We start from the raw sequence: 18909 nt of genomic DNA, 5'->3' as shown, positions 1-18909 counted from the left end.
ATGACCGCGGCCCAGCAACTTCGGACCAGGAACAGTCACCAGCATTAGATGTCATTTAAGTTTTCCAATACTGTTTGCGCAGCTAGCTCTGCCGCCTCTCTACCGCCTTACGCTGCCTGCATATACACTCCTTTACGGTATCTTCCATGAGTCGACACATGGATATATCAATGCCCCTGCAGGTTTAGTACCCGATCTCGACGATCATGAACCATCTTTCTACACTTTTCAGTCCCGGCGACAGGTCTCCCGTGGAATATTGGAAAACAACATCAGGACAACAATGCGTGGCTACACAGCAACAAATTAACAGAAATCTCACGAAACATGCAGCGAATCAAGTCATGACATGACTGATGATCAGCAGCGGCGGCGATGGTGGACAATGATTGCTGGCGTTACAAAACTTTCTTCTCGGATCTTTTTAGGGCAATAGTCTTTTTTTCTGACTTGCTCGCGGTATTATCGACATGACTTGAGGTTCCTTGATCTGGCATATACCTCTATAACAAAAACAGGGGATGTCATGGTCGGACTCAGCGCATGTGCAGATGGTGGGTGGAAAAAATTCTATTGTTATAGAACGTGGATAAATCCCCACGGAGACTCGAGGGATGCCGCTCTCTACGAGATTTACAACGGGTGTTATTACGTGAATGTTGATAGACTTCGCTTCTTGGATACCATACACATAGGGACACTTTGAAAAGAAAATTGAAAACAAAAACCGTCGATATTGTACACGGACAATCTTTGATTGCGCATCTCGAATTTTGTTTTGGTGGCTGTTGCTGTTGTTGCTGTTGTTACCGTTGGGCTGGGTCCAAGCAACGGCACGGCGGTTGGTGGTGGTTGGTGGTTGTGATTGTGGTGATGAGGTTGATTGATGATTGACAAAGATGACGACGACGATGCGCTCGGTGGCGTTGGTGGCGCTCACTAAGAGTTACGGGTGATAGGCTTTGACAGCCCCCTTGTTAGTCGCAAGCCACATGCATTGTTGGAACTGGTACTCCGTACCGGGTACGGGTACACCATACTGGTAAAGAACACGGTACGAGTACTTCAGTTAAGGTACTCGTAAACAACTCCATTGAAGAAGCGAAGAGCATCTCGCCGTGCAGAGCAAAGGGATCGGGACTACGAGTACGAGGAGAGTACGTGTAGTGGTGTACCCCCAACCAGTAATCCAGTCCTCTAGTACTCGGTACCTGCATAGGGCATGTAGAAAAGTCCCTTTCCCCTGCATTGTCAATTACGGTATTTCGCATGGGAGGGGGGGCGAGGGCCCAAGGGCGCTACGGGGGGTGTTGGCCCAACCCGGATCACCGTTGACTTTCCTCGCTTGACGGCCGTCCCAGCCAGTCCAAGCTTTTCGGCTACCGAGGAGCTTTGGAAGCTCCCATCCATGCATGCATGCACAAAGGAGGGGAGAGGGGTTGGTTCCGGGTGCCTATGTACCTAGCACAAGTACATACATGTAACTTATCATTAAAGTTGATCAATGATCTTCAGAACAGGACTTTTGTTGCTGGTATTTTGAAACTGGGTGGCTTGGTCTATGAGGGTGCATGCCACATACATATTTGTACGAGTGCGAGTAAATCAGGTAGATACCTAGGGATGCACGTACGTAAGGTCTCTTCTCTGTACCTACAAATGTACTGCGTATGGACGAGTACTCGATACCAAGTACAGCTACAGCTGCCTAAAGCTAGGTAGATACGAGTTATCTTACCGGGCAAGCCGCCCCGTGCGCCCGTGCATGCATGCATGCTAAGACCTAACGACCGTCTCCCCGAGCCCCCGCCTGGTACCGCTGGGCTGGTGGGCGCGTGGGTGCGTGGGTGAGTGGGCGGCCCAGCCAGCCAGGTACACGGCGCAGCGGAGGCGGCGAGGCGGTTAACCAGGGGTTGCCAGGAACATGAAACAGGGAAAACATGAAACAGAGAGATGCTTAATTTAATTTATTCCATCGATGGGACCGTGTTCTCGGTAGATGTTCCATGCACCCATGCTCGTCCTCGTAGGGCACACAATAATCTCGTAAGGCACTAGTACCTACGAGGACGAGGAGGGCACAACAAACATGTATTTAGGTAGGTACTTGTAGCTAACTTGTTGGGGTCCATCAGCCACGACCCAGCAGAGGAAATTACTCTACGGGGAATGCTGCAGCGTCGTCATCACCTCGGACATTTGTCGACGACGACGAGGATTTCACTGCGGACTTGAGATCACACTGCGCCTCCTCCATCTACCTACTACGGCACCTGCTGTAGGCAATTCTATTACTGGACCAGCTGGACAGGCTGACGGGGAAGAGGTGGAGTGTGGGATCTCTAGCACCTCTTGCATCCTGCCATCGACTTACCCGTAGCTATGGGATTAGAACCATATCCTTCGAGGAGCTGAGTGTTCGGTTCTTGGTACCCGGCGTTTACTCGCTCGCAGGCACTCGTAGGTGGTAAGTGATGCCGGTAAAGAAGAGGCTGCGACGTGAGGTGTTTTGAAACATGCAGTTCGGCTCTCCTGGCCAAGATCTACGAGTCAGGGGGTACTGTAGGTAAAGTTCCTGGGGTAATTGGTACAGATTACAGATCACAGATGACATCTCGCCAAAGACGTTGGATTGGAGAATAATACTGCTCGTAATAGGAGAGACGTCGAGTCCCTCCCAGCGAACGAGTCTTTCATCACGACCGACTGGCCGCCTAGACCGTGTTGGCTGGACTGTGCGAGGAGCCTCCACGGAGGGTGACAGAGTGAGACGTCCGTCAACGTCGTAGGAGCAAACAATCAACAAAAACCCCACGAATAGATTCTTCTCGTAGAGGGTCTGTAGCACTCAGCGGCGACAAAGCGCTTCACTTGGCCACCCCTTTGCGGCCAAGGCGTGCCGCTATACTCAGGCATCATTTGACCTAGCTCAGCCTCAGGTCAGCCCCTACGTAAGCTGCTCAGCTTGCTTAGGCCACTGCTCAACCTCCGCATCATTCTCATCACCTGTGCTCAGTCCCGTCACCCAGGGGGTGACAGAATTCTGTCCCCACTATTAGGGTATTCTGCCCGGATTTCCTGCCTCACTGGTGACGGAATTGTGTCACCTACTGGGTGCCCGTCTCTGGAACCCTACCGTCATTAGAGACTCACGCCAAACTTTATAGTGTTTCTAATTGATAATATGGAAACTTTACCTGATCACCTTCAATGGTGTAGTTTTGGGAACCAATATTCGTAACTAGGACACCTTCCGTATCAAAATCTCACAAAAGTGGTTGAAGAAGAAAACGAGGGAAAGGTCCAGCAACATACTCATTTCCGCAACGTACCGAACTCGTATTGTCAAGCAATAAACAGTGCTCGTTTAACGAGATTTTCACCCCCAAAGGTTTCCAGCTTCAAAAGACAATCCCGACAAACAGCGCCTCTGCAGAGGAAAACCCTATCCCCTCTTGCCACTCCCATAACTGTTGCTGCTAGTCTAGCTTCCCAATTTTCATGTGTCATGACCACTGCTGGACTGTTGGGTCTCTCAAGGAACTCGTCCCACGACTTAATAGCCACGATAGTAGCATTTGGATATGAGTGATCCTCATCCACCGGACTAAGCTCATGATCACAAGTGTGACAGTAGAAGAATTCGTGATCCGGCTGCGAACAGCCTCGCCGTAGGGCTGTCAAGGCGTCCAAGTCACCAATCCACTTCCCCCCATCGAAGACGGATACAAGAGTCTCCACAAGCGAGGCTTCAGGGCTGCGATGACCTCGTTCTGCAACACCTGTACCGACGGGAACAGACCAGTCTGTGAAAGACAGGTGTAGGCTGGTTCGTGAGAAACAGTCCTGTAGTTGTCCGTCATACTCTTGTCGATCGATCCTAAGCCAGCTTTCAGGGTTGGATTTCGAGATCATTGGCTCTGCAGGGGGGATCATGAGTGCTAGGCCCGACTTGCCTACATTTCCATCAAGCCGGATGACCTTGTCGGGTTCACGGGGTCCGGATGGATCTTGTAAAAGAGGCCCTGCAACGTAGATGGATTCCCCAATGGACATTGCCATGACAGATTCAAACTTGGAAGACGCGAGACCAATTCCGCCAGTTTCGAGTTCAGCAATGCACGCAAAGGCCTGCTGACGAGTGAGGGTACGACATTCTGGATGAGTGAGCGGGGCGAATTCGAGTTTGAGACTCTTCGTCCATGCCGAGTCCAGGAAACGTCTACCTAGGATAGCTGGATGGACTGTTGCCTGGCCCAAGTCGTTGTAAAGATTCCAAGCCGATGCTAGGGCGGCGAGGGACTGGTAGTAGAGGGATTGCCGTTTTTCTGGCCTGTTCTCTATGTCTGACGCCCACATGTCCATGTCTATCTGGTTCGAGCAGAAGGCTTCTTCGATATCGATCAAGTCGATCTCCCTTCTCATATTGAGTTTTTGTGACCACCTGGGACCTGTCGTGGCGGCCTCGAACTGGGCGATTAAGTCTGGATGGACGAACATCGCACTAGATCTAGGATCCCCAAAGAAAAAGTCTCTCCTGACTCCAAGTTCGCAATCGTTTGAGGTACGATCATCATCCCGCGAGTCTGGTGGGAGAATGGCAATTGAATTGATGTTGTTGTCCGGGAATATCCAGTCGCTAGCCTTAAAGTGGACGTGATGATCGTCACTGCGAAGGAAGCACGCATCGTCACAGACGTCTCTGTAGGACCAGTGAAGATAGGACTTTGGTCGATGTGCATGAATTCCTTCCAGTGGAAATGCAGAGATATACTCATCATAGATGTCTGATTCTGGCGCTGGATTTCCGTCCTTGTCAGACAACGTATCTCGGCCATCAGTAGCCTCAAAGACTACTACTCTTGGTACGGTTGAAGGATCCATGGGCTGTACTTCAGAAACCGTGCCGGCAGGACCATTTTCAATGGGGGTGCCTTTTGAGTCTACCCTTTCTTTTTCTTGTGGTTGCTCAAAGAAGAAAGCATCATACGTCAAGTCCGCTCGCTCGCCTTGCGAGTGTTCTGTGAATGGCGATTCTCTGTCTTCTTCTGCTCTGTGTAGCGTGACTGTATACCGTAGGCCTTCGGAGCAGACATCTCTAGCATTTGATTCACTCCCACCCCCCTCAACGTTCGCATCAGTAATGGTACGGTGCCTGTCTTGAGATGTAATAGCAGGAAATGCACCAGAGGTCGCAGTGTGCTCTGTGCGAGTATGAATGTCATCATAAAAGGAGTCCTGTGGCACTGGTGGTAATTGCGCATACCTGCTTTGGGGGCAGTTGATCTTCAAAATCACGTCTCGCCCGTTCGCCATGGGAAAGAACCGTTCTGCGTATTTCCGAAGGATTTTGAGCTTATATTCTGGGCTTTTCAAGGACCTTAGGAACAGTGAGGGGTCTGAGAAGCCGAAGACTGGGAGCGGATGCGTGCGGGGATCCGCTAGCATTGATGCTCCTCTTTCCTGACCGACCCTATACAGCTTCATATTCAAAAGCCTCGCAGTGTCGCTTGAGTCCAGCATATCTGCAGCAGCAACTTCGAGCATCCGTAACCATGCTGGAGCATTGCCTTCGAAGCTTTTAAACATTGCCAGTATGATGCGAGAGGCGTCAAGCGGTGAAGGAGACTTGATAGTCCATTGGCTGCTTGTTGAACCAAGCACGGCGTGTAATAGTTGAGTGAAAGATATCCTCGATGAATCCGTGGCATAGCTGCTCTCAGACCATATAGGCGCCCCATAGAACCTTCATCAGGAGCAATCAGCTGACCATTGTAGCCCTAATCAGCGGCATAGTTACTCACCTCATATGAGAAAGTGACAAGGACCAGTAAATGCCGCGCTTATTCGTGTTCGGGTTGCCCTGCAGGTTGAGGTAGACAGTGGTCCCACGTGGGAACAGCTCATCTTTCTGCAAGACAGGAGCACCAGCCTCGAACTGTCCTCGAGTCAGTTGGCCGCGCATGCATTTCCAGAGCGCCCGTGAAACATTCTTACACTGAGGTCGGGATAAAGATGCCAACATGAAAGTGCCAGTATCAACCCAGAATGAGAAACACCCTGAGAGGCGCCCTTAAGCAATTCTTCCATGCCGCGGAGAGCCACCGTCCAAGCATCAATGACACTCTCATACAGAGAAGATTTTGTATCTATGGGTCTTTGTATCTCGTCGATGACAAGCTTGAGCTTGGTTTGCTGCACATCATTAGCTCGATCAGCGAACCTGAGCCATGCTCTTGCGCTGTTGTCCCATTCTGCAAGTTGTTCCCTTGTTAACGACACTTGAGAGGCAAGAATGGTGGCAATCTGAAATGTCTCATCGTTCGCCGCCTCTCCAAGAAGCTTCTTGCGAACACTGATAATTTCCTCCCATATCGAAATAGCTTCTGCTGCTTTCCAAAATCTTGCGCTGAATATCGAGGTCAGTGTTCAACCAGTGTTCTCGATGGGAAGGGGTACGTACAGGACACATGCCAGCAGATGGACTGCAATTGCAGCCTTGCCTGACGTAGCAGCTGCCCATATTGACATGCCGTCTGGACCAGCGAAGTCGGCGAACAGACCTAGTCTTTCAGCACCTGGTTCATTCTCTTCGTAGTGCCGACAGATACCCGAGGCTCTCCGTCCATATGCTTCGTATAGTCTTGGTGTTGGTGGGACAATAGCCTCAAAGATGGCGCTTAGCTTTCTAGCTATTATATGAATAGATCCGGATTCCGCAAGATCACGACGGAAAGTGCTTAGAGCATGACCAACTGCCTCAAACTCGACCGGGGCGTTCACCTAGGACGCTTGATTGGTGTGCAACCTCGATAGGAGGATGATAATTCACCTTGACCAATGAAAAGTCAAAATTCACATTCGCCAAAGCCAGAGTAGCTTCCGCAATGCCTGAGAAGACGGAGTTGTGCACTTTTCCCAGCTGAACCATTTCGTTTGGAGATTCACCTGTGATTGGAGCGTGGTACTGTGCAATGACCGAGTTTGGGTGCGGAAAAGCTCCGATGCGGTGGGATTCGGCCGGCGAACCGGGCTCCTGAGGGTGGGGAAGGTAAAGGAGTATCTATTCTAAAGTGAAGTGCCAGCTTAGGACAATCTTGCGCAGGGCTGTAACTCAAACTGAAGGACGTTTTGCATTCAAGAGACTTGGGGGCCGTCGGACTATATAGGCTACGTGTCTTACCCAGAGGCGTTAGAGACTTTCTGAAGAGTGAGGCGGCCTCTAACAGGGCTCGGTGGTGATTATCAAACCTTACATAGCCCGCCAAGGCCGGCGTATGTCGAAAGGCAACAGCACAACCTTGGCAATAGCGAGCGCAGCACCCCTTCTATCTTTGGAGACGGATGCCCAAACCGCCTTTAGTGACATTGGCCGAAGATGACGCTACCACACCCATGGTACATAGGTATTCTATCATTCCAAGGCGCTCATCTGTTCGCAAATTTACTGCAGTACTAGATATCAACAGGACATCGCGTTTTCATGCCCTCTTCCTTCTGGCCCCTTTCTTCAAAGATTGAGTTGTGGGGATGAAAGGGTGCCCTCTATTGCAAACAACCCGAACGTTGAAAACACAAAACGCATCTGTCGGCATGTGAACTTGTTGTGGAGACTTCAATTTACAATGCACAAGTCGGCAGATGCCACGTCACTGGTAAATCAGAGGCTTTCTGCCACCTGGTTGCCTCCCGAGGCGCCAGCGCGGGCTGGAAAAGCGGCCCTAAGTGTCTTCCTGGCGACAATAGCTAAGACAGGGGACACGGAACTTGGCCCATTCGTGCAGCGTAACACCAAAAACTGGGGACCAGGGGCCCCATGTTATGGGGGCCTGCACAGTCTGGTACTCAAGGTTCTGCCGACGCCAGTAGTCAAACAGCGCCTCAGGCCTGCCAAGACGACGCTCAGGATTGCACAATCACAGCTCAGAACCGCTTAGTCATGGCTCAGGCTAAGTTGCGGGTTGCTCGGGTTCAAAAATGGAAATGGACTTTGGAGAGGTCAAGATTCGCCACCGAGTCTAGTGGCATCTACTCGGTCCTATGCATGGCCATCCATGCCCCTGGGACTGAGACATTCACCTCCACCTCCACCTAAACCTCAGCAGGTCTGCCCCTGTTGCCCAGGCGAGGCTGACATGCCCTCAGCTTGACAGGGTTGATCCCGGGAGATCGCGTCCAGCAGCCTTTGGGCAAACCTAAACCGTGGAAGTCAAGTGGACTCTCGGCATCCTTGACTCAAGCCGCATGAGTAGGTTCACTCAGCAGCTACCAGCTTCCCAGGGCTCATTTGATGCTGGGATGTCTTTGCTTCAAGCAGCACGTTCCTCGCGCCGGCTCCGGTCCTGCTCCTTCGGATTAAAATAATAACAAATGGATATCTGCACGGTTCGCGAGGTACACTTTCTTCTCCACATAATCCCCAGCCTCCTCCGGACTGACAAACCCAACGCGCCCGCTTCAACGTCGGGCAGGGTCGATTATCAATGCCCGTGAAGGAGCATACATGTTCAAATGTCAGACCCCCTGAAAAGCGTGGATGATATCAAGGTCGTCACGTGATATAGCGCCGCCGACTTGTCAGTTTCTATCATTGTATCACGTGATGGCTCGGATCCCATCCACGGCTTTTCAGTGAATGGACAGAGAGAACTAGATTCTTGTAATATGTATATTCGAAGTCGACGGTCGGCACCTGTACGCGACGGTAGGATATGTCGTTCACTCCTTTGGTCTACGTACCGTGAAACCAAGCAGTTCCCTACCATTCGATCTTTGCACATCGGTACGAACCACCACCCAAGGAACAGGACATGATTCCCAACGCGAGGTTGATCCCCCACCCACAAGGCAGTTCCTAACCCATATATATCCCCGCGAAATTTCGCTGGCGTTGAAAAATGGATGCCACAACTGCATCGGCCATCAGTCGCGAAGAGATAAACTCATACTTCGAGCGATGGGATTCGCTAGCTTGCTTGTGGTATCCGACTCGTCTGTATCAATCTAGAAGATTCGAAGATTAGGAGAATCAGATTGTATTGTTCTTGTACCTCGTACAATTAAGGAGGAGTTTAGTGCCCGGTCGATTTCTCGTTGCTGGTGGTTTAGTCTCAGAAACCATCACGTAAGCAAGGCTGGGACTTTTCCTATCTGCACGTGACCCATTTTGCAAGCGCAACTCTTTTTCGTTCTCCGACAGACATTTACAACTTTCGCCTTCCACATAGATCGTGTTCCTACGCACACGCCTCTTCAACCATCCTCTCCTCCCTCTTTTGAGACCTAATATCTCACCCGTTATCCGTGCGCCTTCATCCGATCCTCCTCGCTCGCTCGAAAGATCCCAACCCAAAAAAAAACATGTCGTCCTCACAAGCCTACCAAATCCCCAGCCAGTCCAGCGGCTTCGCGACCGGCTACGCCGCGGGCGAAGGCTCCACAGGCCCGACCGTCCAGTACGTCTGCGGCGAGTGCAACACGAAAGTCAGCTTGGGGAGAGGCGATGTCATCCGGTGTAGCATGTGTGGGCACAGAGTGCTCTACAAGGAGAGAACTAAGCGGTTAGTCCTGCCCCCAAAAAATTGGCCTTCCACAACAAGGCGGTGCGCCTTGGGAAAAAAGTGACGGATAGTGGGATAGTGTGGACTTGTTGCTGACGAGGAGATCTATACAGGATGGTGCAATTCGAGGCACGGTGAATAAACTATACCGCGATGAACCGGGGGGGTGGGGGACAGCCCGTCCGATCTGATCGGTGGTGCCTGACAAATGAGATATGACAGCGGCTGCTACGAGAAGAAACGATGCGGATGGAGGATGCAGACGCAGACGCGATAAACAATGGGTTTCTTGATTATGATTCTCCGCATAGCCTAGGCGTTGTTAGGACGGTGCTGAGACAAGATGGCCTTGCCAGACCAAACCGATGGATATCTGCCAAAAAAAAAAAAAATACAGAAATGACTCCAAAACAAGCCTGCTCCAGACGACATGATATACCAAGTGACATTGTGAACTTTTTGGGCTTCTCTATTTCTACGGCCTGTTGGTAAACTCTATGAATTTTTCGAATTCCTCCAGAGCCCGCCCGCTTTCTATGCACCACCTGGCCTTCTTGACGCCTTCTTTCCATCTCCCGCCCGCGGGACCTCGCTCCGTGATGACCGGCCCACTCTCACAGCTATCGGCGTCACAGGCGCCGCTCACCACCAGCAACGCGGCAATGTTCATCAGCACAAAGTGCAGGATCGGGTCGTCGCGAGGTCTCTCGTTGCGCAGAATGCTCATCAACACGGCAGCGTTTTGCCGGGGTAGCCCACCACCGCCCACCTGCGACAGTGGGTGCGTGGGCAGGCCAAAGTCGGCGGGCTCGAGCTCGAACCGCTCCACCTTGGAAATGTACTTGGGCGGCGCCTCGTCGTCGCTGGTCTCATCGTCCTCGTCGTCGCGAGAGCCCCGGTACTCTGGATTCTCGGCTTCTCGTAGCAACCAGCAATTCGTCTTGCCCGCGCAACTGATCTCGTCGAGGTCTTCCTGTCCGCACACCACGAGCGCCTTGGTCGCACCGGACAACTGGAGCGCCTGCGCAAAGACGGGACCCAGCTCTTGGTACGCGACGCCCACGACCCGGGCTTCGATGTGCGCCTCGACGGGGTTGGCGAGCGGGCCCATCAGATTGAAGATTGTCCTCAGTCCGAGTTCTCGCCGCACGGTCGCGGCATATTTCATGCCCGGGTGGAAATTCGGCGCGTAGAGGAACGTGTAGTTCGTATGCTCGTACGCCTCGGGCAACAGCTCCGCGCTCAGCGCTTCTATCCTCGGCGCCTTGGGCAGGATCGCATTGAGCACGTCCGCCGACCCAGACATGGACGTCTGCGCCCGGTTGCCGTGCTTGGCCATCATCAGGATCGGCGACGCGATGATCGACGCCGTGGTCGAGATGTTGAACGTCGAATGCGAATCTCCGCCCGTGCCCACGATGTCGCACAGCCCGCCCCTGTACCCGCCCAGGCCCATACGGCCGCGCTTCCTCTTCCGCACGACTTCTCTCAGTTTTTGCTTGTCCACCTGCACGGCGGCGTCGCGCATGCTCTCTGCGCACTTCGCGATCACGTCCGGATGCCGGTCCTTGCCCGTCGAGTGCAGGAGCGTCAGCAGCGCCGCGAGCTGCGTGGGGTTCAGTTCGTTTTCGAACGTGCGGGAGAAGGCCAGCGCAATGTCCTCGGCCCTGACGCTGTTGTCCTGGGGTGACGGGGCCGACAGCTTTTTCAGCAGCGGGGCGATCGAGACGTATTTGGGCGGAGGAGGGTCGGCCATCTTTCTGTATGGCTCACACGTAAGTTGGGACCGAGACTGTGATCTAGTATTTTATTATGTCCTCAGCCTTTTGGAAATCCGTGCGAGACAAAGGGTTGGAAGCTGAATGGAAGAGGTATCGTATGAGCACTGGCTGCGCGGGATTGTGAGTCAATAGCGCATGTGGTTGCGGGGCAATTAGCTGTTACAACTTACATACCTTGAGTTTTTGCTGTGGGGAAACCTGCGGCATCCATCGCTTGGAAAAACCCCTGGTTTCTTGGCAGGGCAAGGGACTCGGCCTCATTCAGCCTTGCCAGGGTTGAGATAACTACAAGAGCATAGCCTTTTGTCTTTCGGCAAACGGCTAGCTACTAGCTACCCTGCGTGCGTGCTCCATCCTCTAAGCGTCGAAACGTCACCCAAAAATTACCACTGAGACATAAACACGTCAAAGTCCCTGCGAAAAGCCCTTGCTAGACCATCTGGTATGCCATGTCGCATCGCCAGTCTGTAGAGGTCAGAGTTGAGATTTTCCATGGCCCTCAAATCATCCAAAGTCCACATCTGGGTCAAGACGACTTCGTACGCTCTTTCAACGAGCTGTCTCTGTACAGGAATCTTTGTCCTCTCGATCTTCCAAGTGAAGAAGCATTCTATTATGGTGTCTTCCTCTCCGGGATGGGAGAGAAGGCCGGGTTGTCCAATTGGTTGCGTCGGCCTGCACAGATTCGCTGGAGTCGGGGCAGCATAGACCTGTCTGGGATCCACCGTTCTCTCGATATCTAGGACTTGGGTAGGTGGGAGGCTTACCGGTGCTCTGCAAGATGAGGTCGAGGGCAAGTGTAGCTCCATTTTCGGCTGGCGGGTTACTGTCCGTCCTGATGGCGAGATAGAGTTAGAAGACCTTTGATGGTGAAAACGATCGCATTCCGATGTGTCCGACACGCACGCGCGAGCGAGGCTCATATCAGACAGAAGGTCGACCTCGGACGAAGTCATAACGCCGAGTTGTGACAAGCATGAAAACAGGCTTGTGCGTGACAACGGCAAATCGTCAACATTCGGCCTGACACTGAGAGAAGGGGGAATCGAGTGCTCGGCCGAGGGCAAGATATTGAACTTCAGAAACGCAGCCTCGAGTCTCGAGGGCAGCAAATCCTCAGAGGCTCCGTCGGCTCCGATCGAGTCCAGAATGTGCATACAGTCGTAATACTTTTCCAACCTGCTTCTCTGCGGGTTTTGTGTTTCTGGCATGACGTCTTGGAGATGGACCAGCATGATTGGGAGCAGCAGGGTCACTCCTCGGGGAGTCATATGCGTTCCCATCTCGAGGTTCTTGATCGATATGGCGACGTGGGCCACCTCTTCTGCTGCGTCACGTAGTTTCGTCTGCGACAGCTGTCGGTACGTGGGCGGTAGGGTGTTGGTCGCTTCTGAAATCTGGGGTCTGTGAAGCGCAATCATCGCCGAGAGGAAGAGTAGTTTCAGGTGTGCTCGATGCATGGCGATGACATTCGAGGTCTTGATGAATGCAGAATCCGCGGGGTCGCGCAGGTCGAATCTTCCGGCGCCGGACAGACCACGATACCATTCTTGCAGTTGCCGGTCGAGCTCCAAGATCTCAAACGAATGGGCACTGGAATGACGCGGGACAAGAATCGTCATCATCTTGCTTTCTGATTCGTACCGGCGACTCGAATACCGTGCTTGCAGGATCTCATTTATGCACACGCAGAGTTTTGCCTTTTCGATGCAGAGCGTTGCGAGATCAATCCGGCTCCTCTGGTCATCGACGAAAGCCCACGTTCTGAGGATACGGGACACCGCCGGAGAGAAATCCGGCATCTCGAAATCGTCCGCTGCCAGCATGGTTAGATGGCGATGCCACGCCCCCAGTTGTGGCGGAGTCCAAGTCATGAGCGCGACGAATTGATCGCGCATGAAACAACACCACCACAACCTCTTGAGCATTCGATGTCGCTTTGTGTCACAAGATTCGAGATGCAGGTCCAGGCCTAGATCCTGGGCAAGGGTCACGGCGGAGCGGATCCAAAACTTTCGATCTTTATGCGTTTCTCGGGGATCATACCAGTATGTCATCAACAGGAAGGCTTGTACCAGCACGACTCGATCCCTTTCGCAGTCGAGGTCGTATAGCAACTTTGGCGGTTAGCATCAGCGGCGCATCTCCGGACGTGAGTACTCACGCGTGCTCTTTCGAAGAATGCGCTTCTGGCGAGCTTTCTCGACGTGAAGCCCAACTCTCTCAAGACTTGCATGTCGACATGTGCAGCCCCAGAACACATGACAGCATAGAAGAGCAGTAAGCTGACCTTGTCCCCTGTAGCGTCTTCGATCATCGGACGCAAGAAGTCTCCAATATCCAGCAGAGGCAACAAAGGATAGCTGAACAGAAAGTAGCTGCGCAACAGTTCGTTCCGGCAGTTGGCATTCGGTATGTCGAAGACTCCCCTGTGCTGCAAATAAGCAGTAGTTTCGGGGCTCAAGTCTGCAACCAGAGGGCTGACAAAGTTTGGTAACCTGATCTGTGGACATGCTGTTGACGAAAAGATGGAATTATCACGGAGCATTGAATCGTGACCACCCTCTGTACGGGGGACGGACAGGCTCTTGTGGGAGCTGGGTTTCGTACAACGTCGCTTTTCTTGCCGCGCAGGCTTACTGTTGCCGGGCAAGCACTCAACCGCGTCAAGACGACAATTGGTGCAGGTGGAACCACGAATCTTCCTATCACATCGGGTCTTTCTGCTCTGGCAATATCTGCATGCTTGAGCTGTCCGCTTGAAGGCGGGTATGGGTGGCGGGGGTCGAGATTGACCAGGCAGCATTGTGACGGCCACTGAGCTAGTTGTGGGGTGGTAATGGTGAATAGGCAATATTCTCAACCTCGGGATATCAAGTCAGGCTTGGTGAAAAGGCCCAAATGGACCTGTGGGAGGATCAGAGGTGCGTCAGGTCTGGGGTCCTGGTATGATGACTGTAAAGATAAACAGCTTAGGGCGAGGTTCAAGACTGGACTAGTAGCAGAGCACTCCACCGTAATATCACAAGAATGGTCACGATATCACACTTTTGATGCCCACACTACAATGACTGTGGGCAGTGGCAGCGAGGTGGTGTAACGTCCCTTTGAAAGAACTCCGCACGAGGCTACACTATTCCTGAATAGGAAGGAATATTTGCCGCCTGCCGCGGAGGCCTCGGCGCCAGCCTTGTATGGGGTACGCTGGAAACCCCCACACACGTATTCAATGGCTCTGTGTATCTTTGCCGCACTGCCGAAATGTATGCTACATGTGCAGCCGCGGCTTTGGGGACAAGATAGGTAGATTTTCTTGTCGAGCAGAGCCGTCTCGGTATCAGACCTCTGCCAACAGATCTGAGGCTCGTCTCGGCTTGATAGTCAGCTTTTCAATATACATCTAGATACTTAGATCGAACGTTTGATTCCTCCCGGGACTTGATCGACTCTCTACAAAACCCTTTACAGAGATACAAACCATGCCGTACCTAGCAGAGGAACACTATCCGATCCCAGGAACAGACTTGCTAACATGGATGTTTGACGACCACGTCGCATACGACGAAGACAAGCCGGTACGAATTAAAAGCCACTGGCGCCACGCCACTAGAAATGCAATTGCGATCGGACCGCTCACAGCGTAATCACAGATATACATCGATGCGCAGACGCCTTCGCGATCGATCTCCTGCCGACAGGCTCGCAAAATGGTCCGTGAACTTGCCGCCGGTCTTCGTGGCATCGGTTTGAAGAAGGGCGACTGTGTCTGTGTGATGGCGTTCAACGATGTATGCTTTTGCTGGGCCGTGGTCCTGCATTTGTCCCGTCTTCAATATCTCTTGCACTAAGTCACTTCGTTTACTCGCTGCAGATGCTTAGCGGCTACTTACAAAGATGACAGATTTATTACTCCATGATCTTCCTCGGGATAATAGCCGCTGGAGGAATCTTCTCCGGGGTCAACCCTTCGTACACAGTCTTCGAACTGGCACATGCCATCCGCACTGCTGACATAACGCACCTGATCGTCGAGCCCGAGTTTGTCCCCAAAGCTTTACTTGCGGCGAGGGAATGTTCTCTCCCTGCATCGAATGTCTTCGCCTTTGACACCCTGAAACAAACTATTCCACAGCATCTGGGTGTAAAAAGTTGGAGGGCGCTGCTCCGCAACGGGCAGATGGATTGGGAACGATTCGACGATGAAACACGCAGCAAGGAGACCATCGTCGCCAGGTTGTTCAGTAGCGGGACGACGGGTATGCCAAAGGCGCTGGACATATCGGTCTGGAATCTTGTGAGTTTGGCTGCTTTCCGTCTCTTTGAAAGCGAATGGTCCTGATCGGGGTTCAGGTGTCACAGCATATTGTGGTGATGGAGGTCCGGCCTCGGCCATACGAGGTCAGTGCGGCTATCCCTTTCAGTTCTTGAAGGTGGCTAACTCTGCACCCGACCATGCTCAGGTTCGCCGACTGATCTCGAACCCGCTTTTCCATGTGTCACAAGTCCCACGAGTCCACACCAGCGCGATCAAAGCCGGGATACCGACACACGTGATGCGTCGGTTCGAGCTCGAGGCGTGGCTTGCGAATATTTCGAGGTACAACATCACTGAAGTGAACATTGTCCCCATGATGGTCATCAGTCTTTTGACATCCGGTCATCTCGACTCGGGGAAATACTCGCTGCAGAGCCTTCGCAACGCGTGGTCTGGCTCCGCACCACTCGACAAGAGTCTTCAGTTTCGCTTCAAGAAGTACTTGCGGCCAGATACCCCGTTCAATCAGGCCTGGGGAATGAGCGAAACCACCTGCCTGGCGATGTGGTTCTACTATCCAGAGCAGGACTCTACGGGCAGCGTGGGGCGGCTGTTGCCCAACTGCGACGCAAAGGTTGTCGACGACGACGGAAACGATGTGACCGACGTCAAGGGAGGCGACGGGCAAAATGCCCGGGGAGAACTGTGCATTCGCGGCCCCATCATTGTGAAGGGTTATTACAAGAACGAAGAGGCGAATCGACGAGACTGGGATCGAGACGGCTATTTTCACACGGGAGACATTGCGTATTGCGACTCGGAGACAAAGAAGTGGTATATCGTTGATCGCAAAAAGGTACGTCGTCATCTCTGCCGTGTATGCTCGACGTCTGCTCTCAAATGAGCGAGTTATTATCACGTTGTAGGACGACAACAAGGCTGATTGCCCTTTTCCTCGACAGGAACTCATCAAAGTCCGCGGATTCCAAGTCGCACCTGCCGAACTCGAGGCTGCACTCCTCCTGCACCCCAATATCGTAGATTGCGCCGTCATCGGGGTCCAAGCGGCCATCGACGAGTCCGAGCTGCCGCGGGCATATGTCGTGGTACGACCAGGCACGACTGTGACAGAGGCAGAGATCAGGGAGTTCACCAAGGACAAGTTGGCGCGGTACAAGCAGTTCGACGGCGGTATCCGATTCATCGACAAGGTGCCGAGAAATGCCAATGGCAAGATCCAGAAAGCGGAGTTGAGGGAGTTGGTGAAGAAGGAATTGGGTGCTAAATTATGATCGAGGTGAATACCTAGTAGTCGCTCCGTCTCAGTGGTCCGTGACAAAGTAGAAATATCGATAGAAACAGTACAGAGATTTTCTTTGACAAGCTAGCTAGCATCACAGCCTGTGATTGTGACCTAGGAGATGTTGTGGACCTGGAAACTGCTCCCCCTCGGACTCGGTATTCGCTTTCAGCATCGATCCTCTCCTGCCAATGTTCTCAACCTAGTACACGTATCTGAATTGCTTGTTCTTCCTATCCGTCAGGTCGTCGTTGTAAGCATGCTCAAAAGCCTCGGTCATTCCGCTCTTGTCTCGTTTTGAATTCTCGAATTTGCAGACGAACAGGTACACTATGGCCAACACAACTGCTGCCGCCAGGCCTGCAACAATGACTGCAAACGCTGGAGCATAGACGGGAGCATCCTTTTTCTTGAAAAGCAGCGGCCCTGTGAAGTTGCCAAGACACCAAGCGATGAACAACCCAGCTGCGGTGACACTGCGCTTCGTGTAGCCCGCTGTATTGGCGATCTGTAGGCCCATAAGGATGGCGTAGCCACCACCAAATGCAGGAAGGATCTCAATAGCGAACAAGAGACCACCTTTGGCAGATCGAGGCAACTGCCATAAAAGCAAGCAGCTTAACATGGTGGTGCAAACGCAGATGACAAAGAGGTAAATTCGAATTCCCTTGATTCGGTATGCCAGATAACAGACCAGCAGTTCGATGGTCCCGGACACAAACCCAGCAGGGACAACTAGCAAGAGGGAATTGAGTGTGGAGTAGCCGAAGCTGTGGACAATAATGGGTGCCATCGTCGCGTTCGCCCCATTGGCAAAGAACATGAGGAAGGTGGTGAAGAATAGCAGGAGGAATCTGACGTCTGTCAAAGCGTCGAAGACCTGAGACGGCTTAAAGTGTATATTTCGGACACCAGAGTTGTTGACCCTGAGTCGAGCAACAGCGATATAGCGTTCGCGATCTGTGAAATGTTTGGCGCGTATGGGGTCCGGCGGCAGAAAAAATAGCACGAGGACCGAGAGCAGTGTTGTGACACCACCAGCGAAGAGGTACATGTACTGCCACGAGTGCAAAGAGCCTCCTGTGATATGTCCGAGGCCGTAGTTGATAAGCGGTGAGACAATCGAAATGTAACCTGGATTGAGGTTGAAAATCAGCCGGGAACGCCCATTTGATAGCGCATTGTGGGAAAAACGAACCAGTGCAGCTGTACCAGACTCCCATTCTCAAAGCTTGTTCATCTTTTTTGTACCAACCCCCAACGACAAGCATGAAAATGGGCGAAATACCCGCCTCGATAACGCCCAAGAAGAACCTCTGTGAGTAAAAGCCGGCGTATGTTTTGCAAGCAGCACTGCACATGACGATGATGCCCCAGACAAACGTGATGCCTGTAGCAACTCTCTCAATGGGCCAACGTTGAGCCATCATTATAGCAGGATAAGCGCCGACGATGAAGCCCAGATAGAAGATGGAAGACGAAAAAACAAAGCGGTTACCAATATCGAGATCAAGATCCTCTTCGAGTCCAAATAAAGCCTAGCATATCAAGAATTAGCGAGTCCCAGATTGGTGCAGTTGTAAACGGCTCACAGCTTGTGCCTAAAGGGAGCGTTAGCTTGATGAGCCGGACTGTTCAATTCTATCTCTCACCAGCATCGCCTTATCATAGAATTGAATACCGTATACCAGGCAGAGGACAGGTAACAATCGCCGATCAATCTTTTTGACGAGGTCTTTTTCTTCCTTTCCGGTCCAGGTATCGTCTCCCTCAACGGCAGCAATAATCTTCAGTGCTTCATCGCCATGAACCGTGTCAACAGCCAAGGGTTTCTCGTACTTGTCAGCGACCAATTCTGTTGAAAGAGGAAGTGTGTTTGGTGCATCCACATGGTGGGCGTCCGCCTTTTCGGCCATGGCTCAATATTAGGCAATTAGAAGTCCTGTTGAAGACAGACACGACCAAGAGGGGAGGTGCATATATTTGGGGAAAAGGGAGAGACTCGACGGCGGA

At 52.3% G+C, this 18909-nt stretch overlaps 5 protein-coding genes across 5 annotated transcripts; 1 reads left to right on the top strand and 4 right to left on the bottom strand.

Moving 5' to 3' along the window:
- Window positions 1–3345: 3345 nt before the first annotated feature.
- Window positions 3346–6931, bottom strand: AYO21_01983 (hypothetical protein; the record flags this gene model as incomplete). Its single annotated transcript, XM_022651964.1, has 5 exons — window positions 3346–5746; window positions 5805–5938; window positions 5998–6409; window positions 6464–6783; window positions 6833–6931. 5 exons carry the CDS (start codon window positions 6929–6931, stop codon window positions 3346–3348), a joined length of 3366 nt encoding a protein of 1121 aa, XP_022515708.1.
- Window positions 6932–10035: 3104 nt separating this feature from the next.
- AYO21_01982 (anthranilate phosphoribosyltransferase) lies at window positions 10036–11316 on the bottom strand (the record flags this gene model as incomplete). Its single annotated transcript, XM_022651963.1, has 1 exon — window positions 10036–11316. One exon carries the CDS (start codon window positions 11314–11316, stop codon window positions 10036–10038), a length of 1281 nt encoding a protein of 426 aa, XP_022515707.1.
- A 408-nt stretch (window positions 11317–11724) lies between these two features.
- Window positions 11725–13889, bottom strand: AYO21_01981 (hypothetical protein; the record flags this gene model as incomplete). The annotated part of the gene is made up of 4 exons (XM_022651962.1): window positions 11725–12029; window positions 12109–12176; window positions 12248–13458; window positions 13506–13889. 4 exons carry the CDS (start codon window positions 13887–13889, stop codon window positions 11725–11727), a joined length of 1968 nt encoding a protein of 655 aa, XP_022515706.1.
- Window positions 13890–14820: 931 nt separating this feature from the next.
- Window positions 14821–16888, top strand: AYO21_01980 (hypothetical protein; the record flags this gene model as incomplete). Its single annotated transcript, XM_022651961.1, has 6 exons — window positions 14821–14916; window positions 15010–15129; window positions 15243–15635; window positions 15692–15739; window positions 15802–16452; window positions 16559–16888. 6 exons carry the CDS (start codon window positions 14821–14823, stop codon window positions 16886–16888), a joined length of 1638 nt encoding a protein of 545 aa, XP_022515705.1.
- Window positions 16889–17098: 210 nt separating this feature from the next.
- AYO21_01979 (hypothetical protein) lies at window positions 17099–18812 on the bottom strand (the record flags this gene model as incomplete). Its single annotated transcript, XM_022651960.1, has 4 exons — window positions 17099–18030; window positions 18095–18434; window positions 18489–18497; window positions 18549–18812. 4 exons carry the CDS (start codon window positions 18810–18812, stop codon window positions 17099–17101), a joined length of 1545 nt encoding a protein of 514 aa, XP_022515704.1.
- Window positions 18813–18909: the final 97 nt, after the last annotated feature.

This window comes from Fonsecaea monophora (genome assembly GCF_001642475.1).
Source record: "Fonsecaea monophora strain CBS 269.37 chromosome Unknown Scaff8, whole genome shotgun sequence".
Taxonomy (NCBI): Eukaryota; Fungi; Ascomycota; class Eurotiomycetes; order Chaetothyriales; family Herpotrichiellaceae; genus Fonsecaea; species Fonsecaea monophora.
The sequence above is the reverse complement of the archived record's forward strand: the minus strand, read 5'-3'. Positions and strand labels throughout refer to the sequence as shown.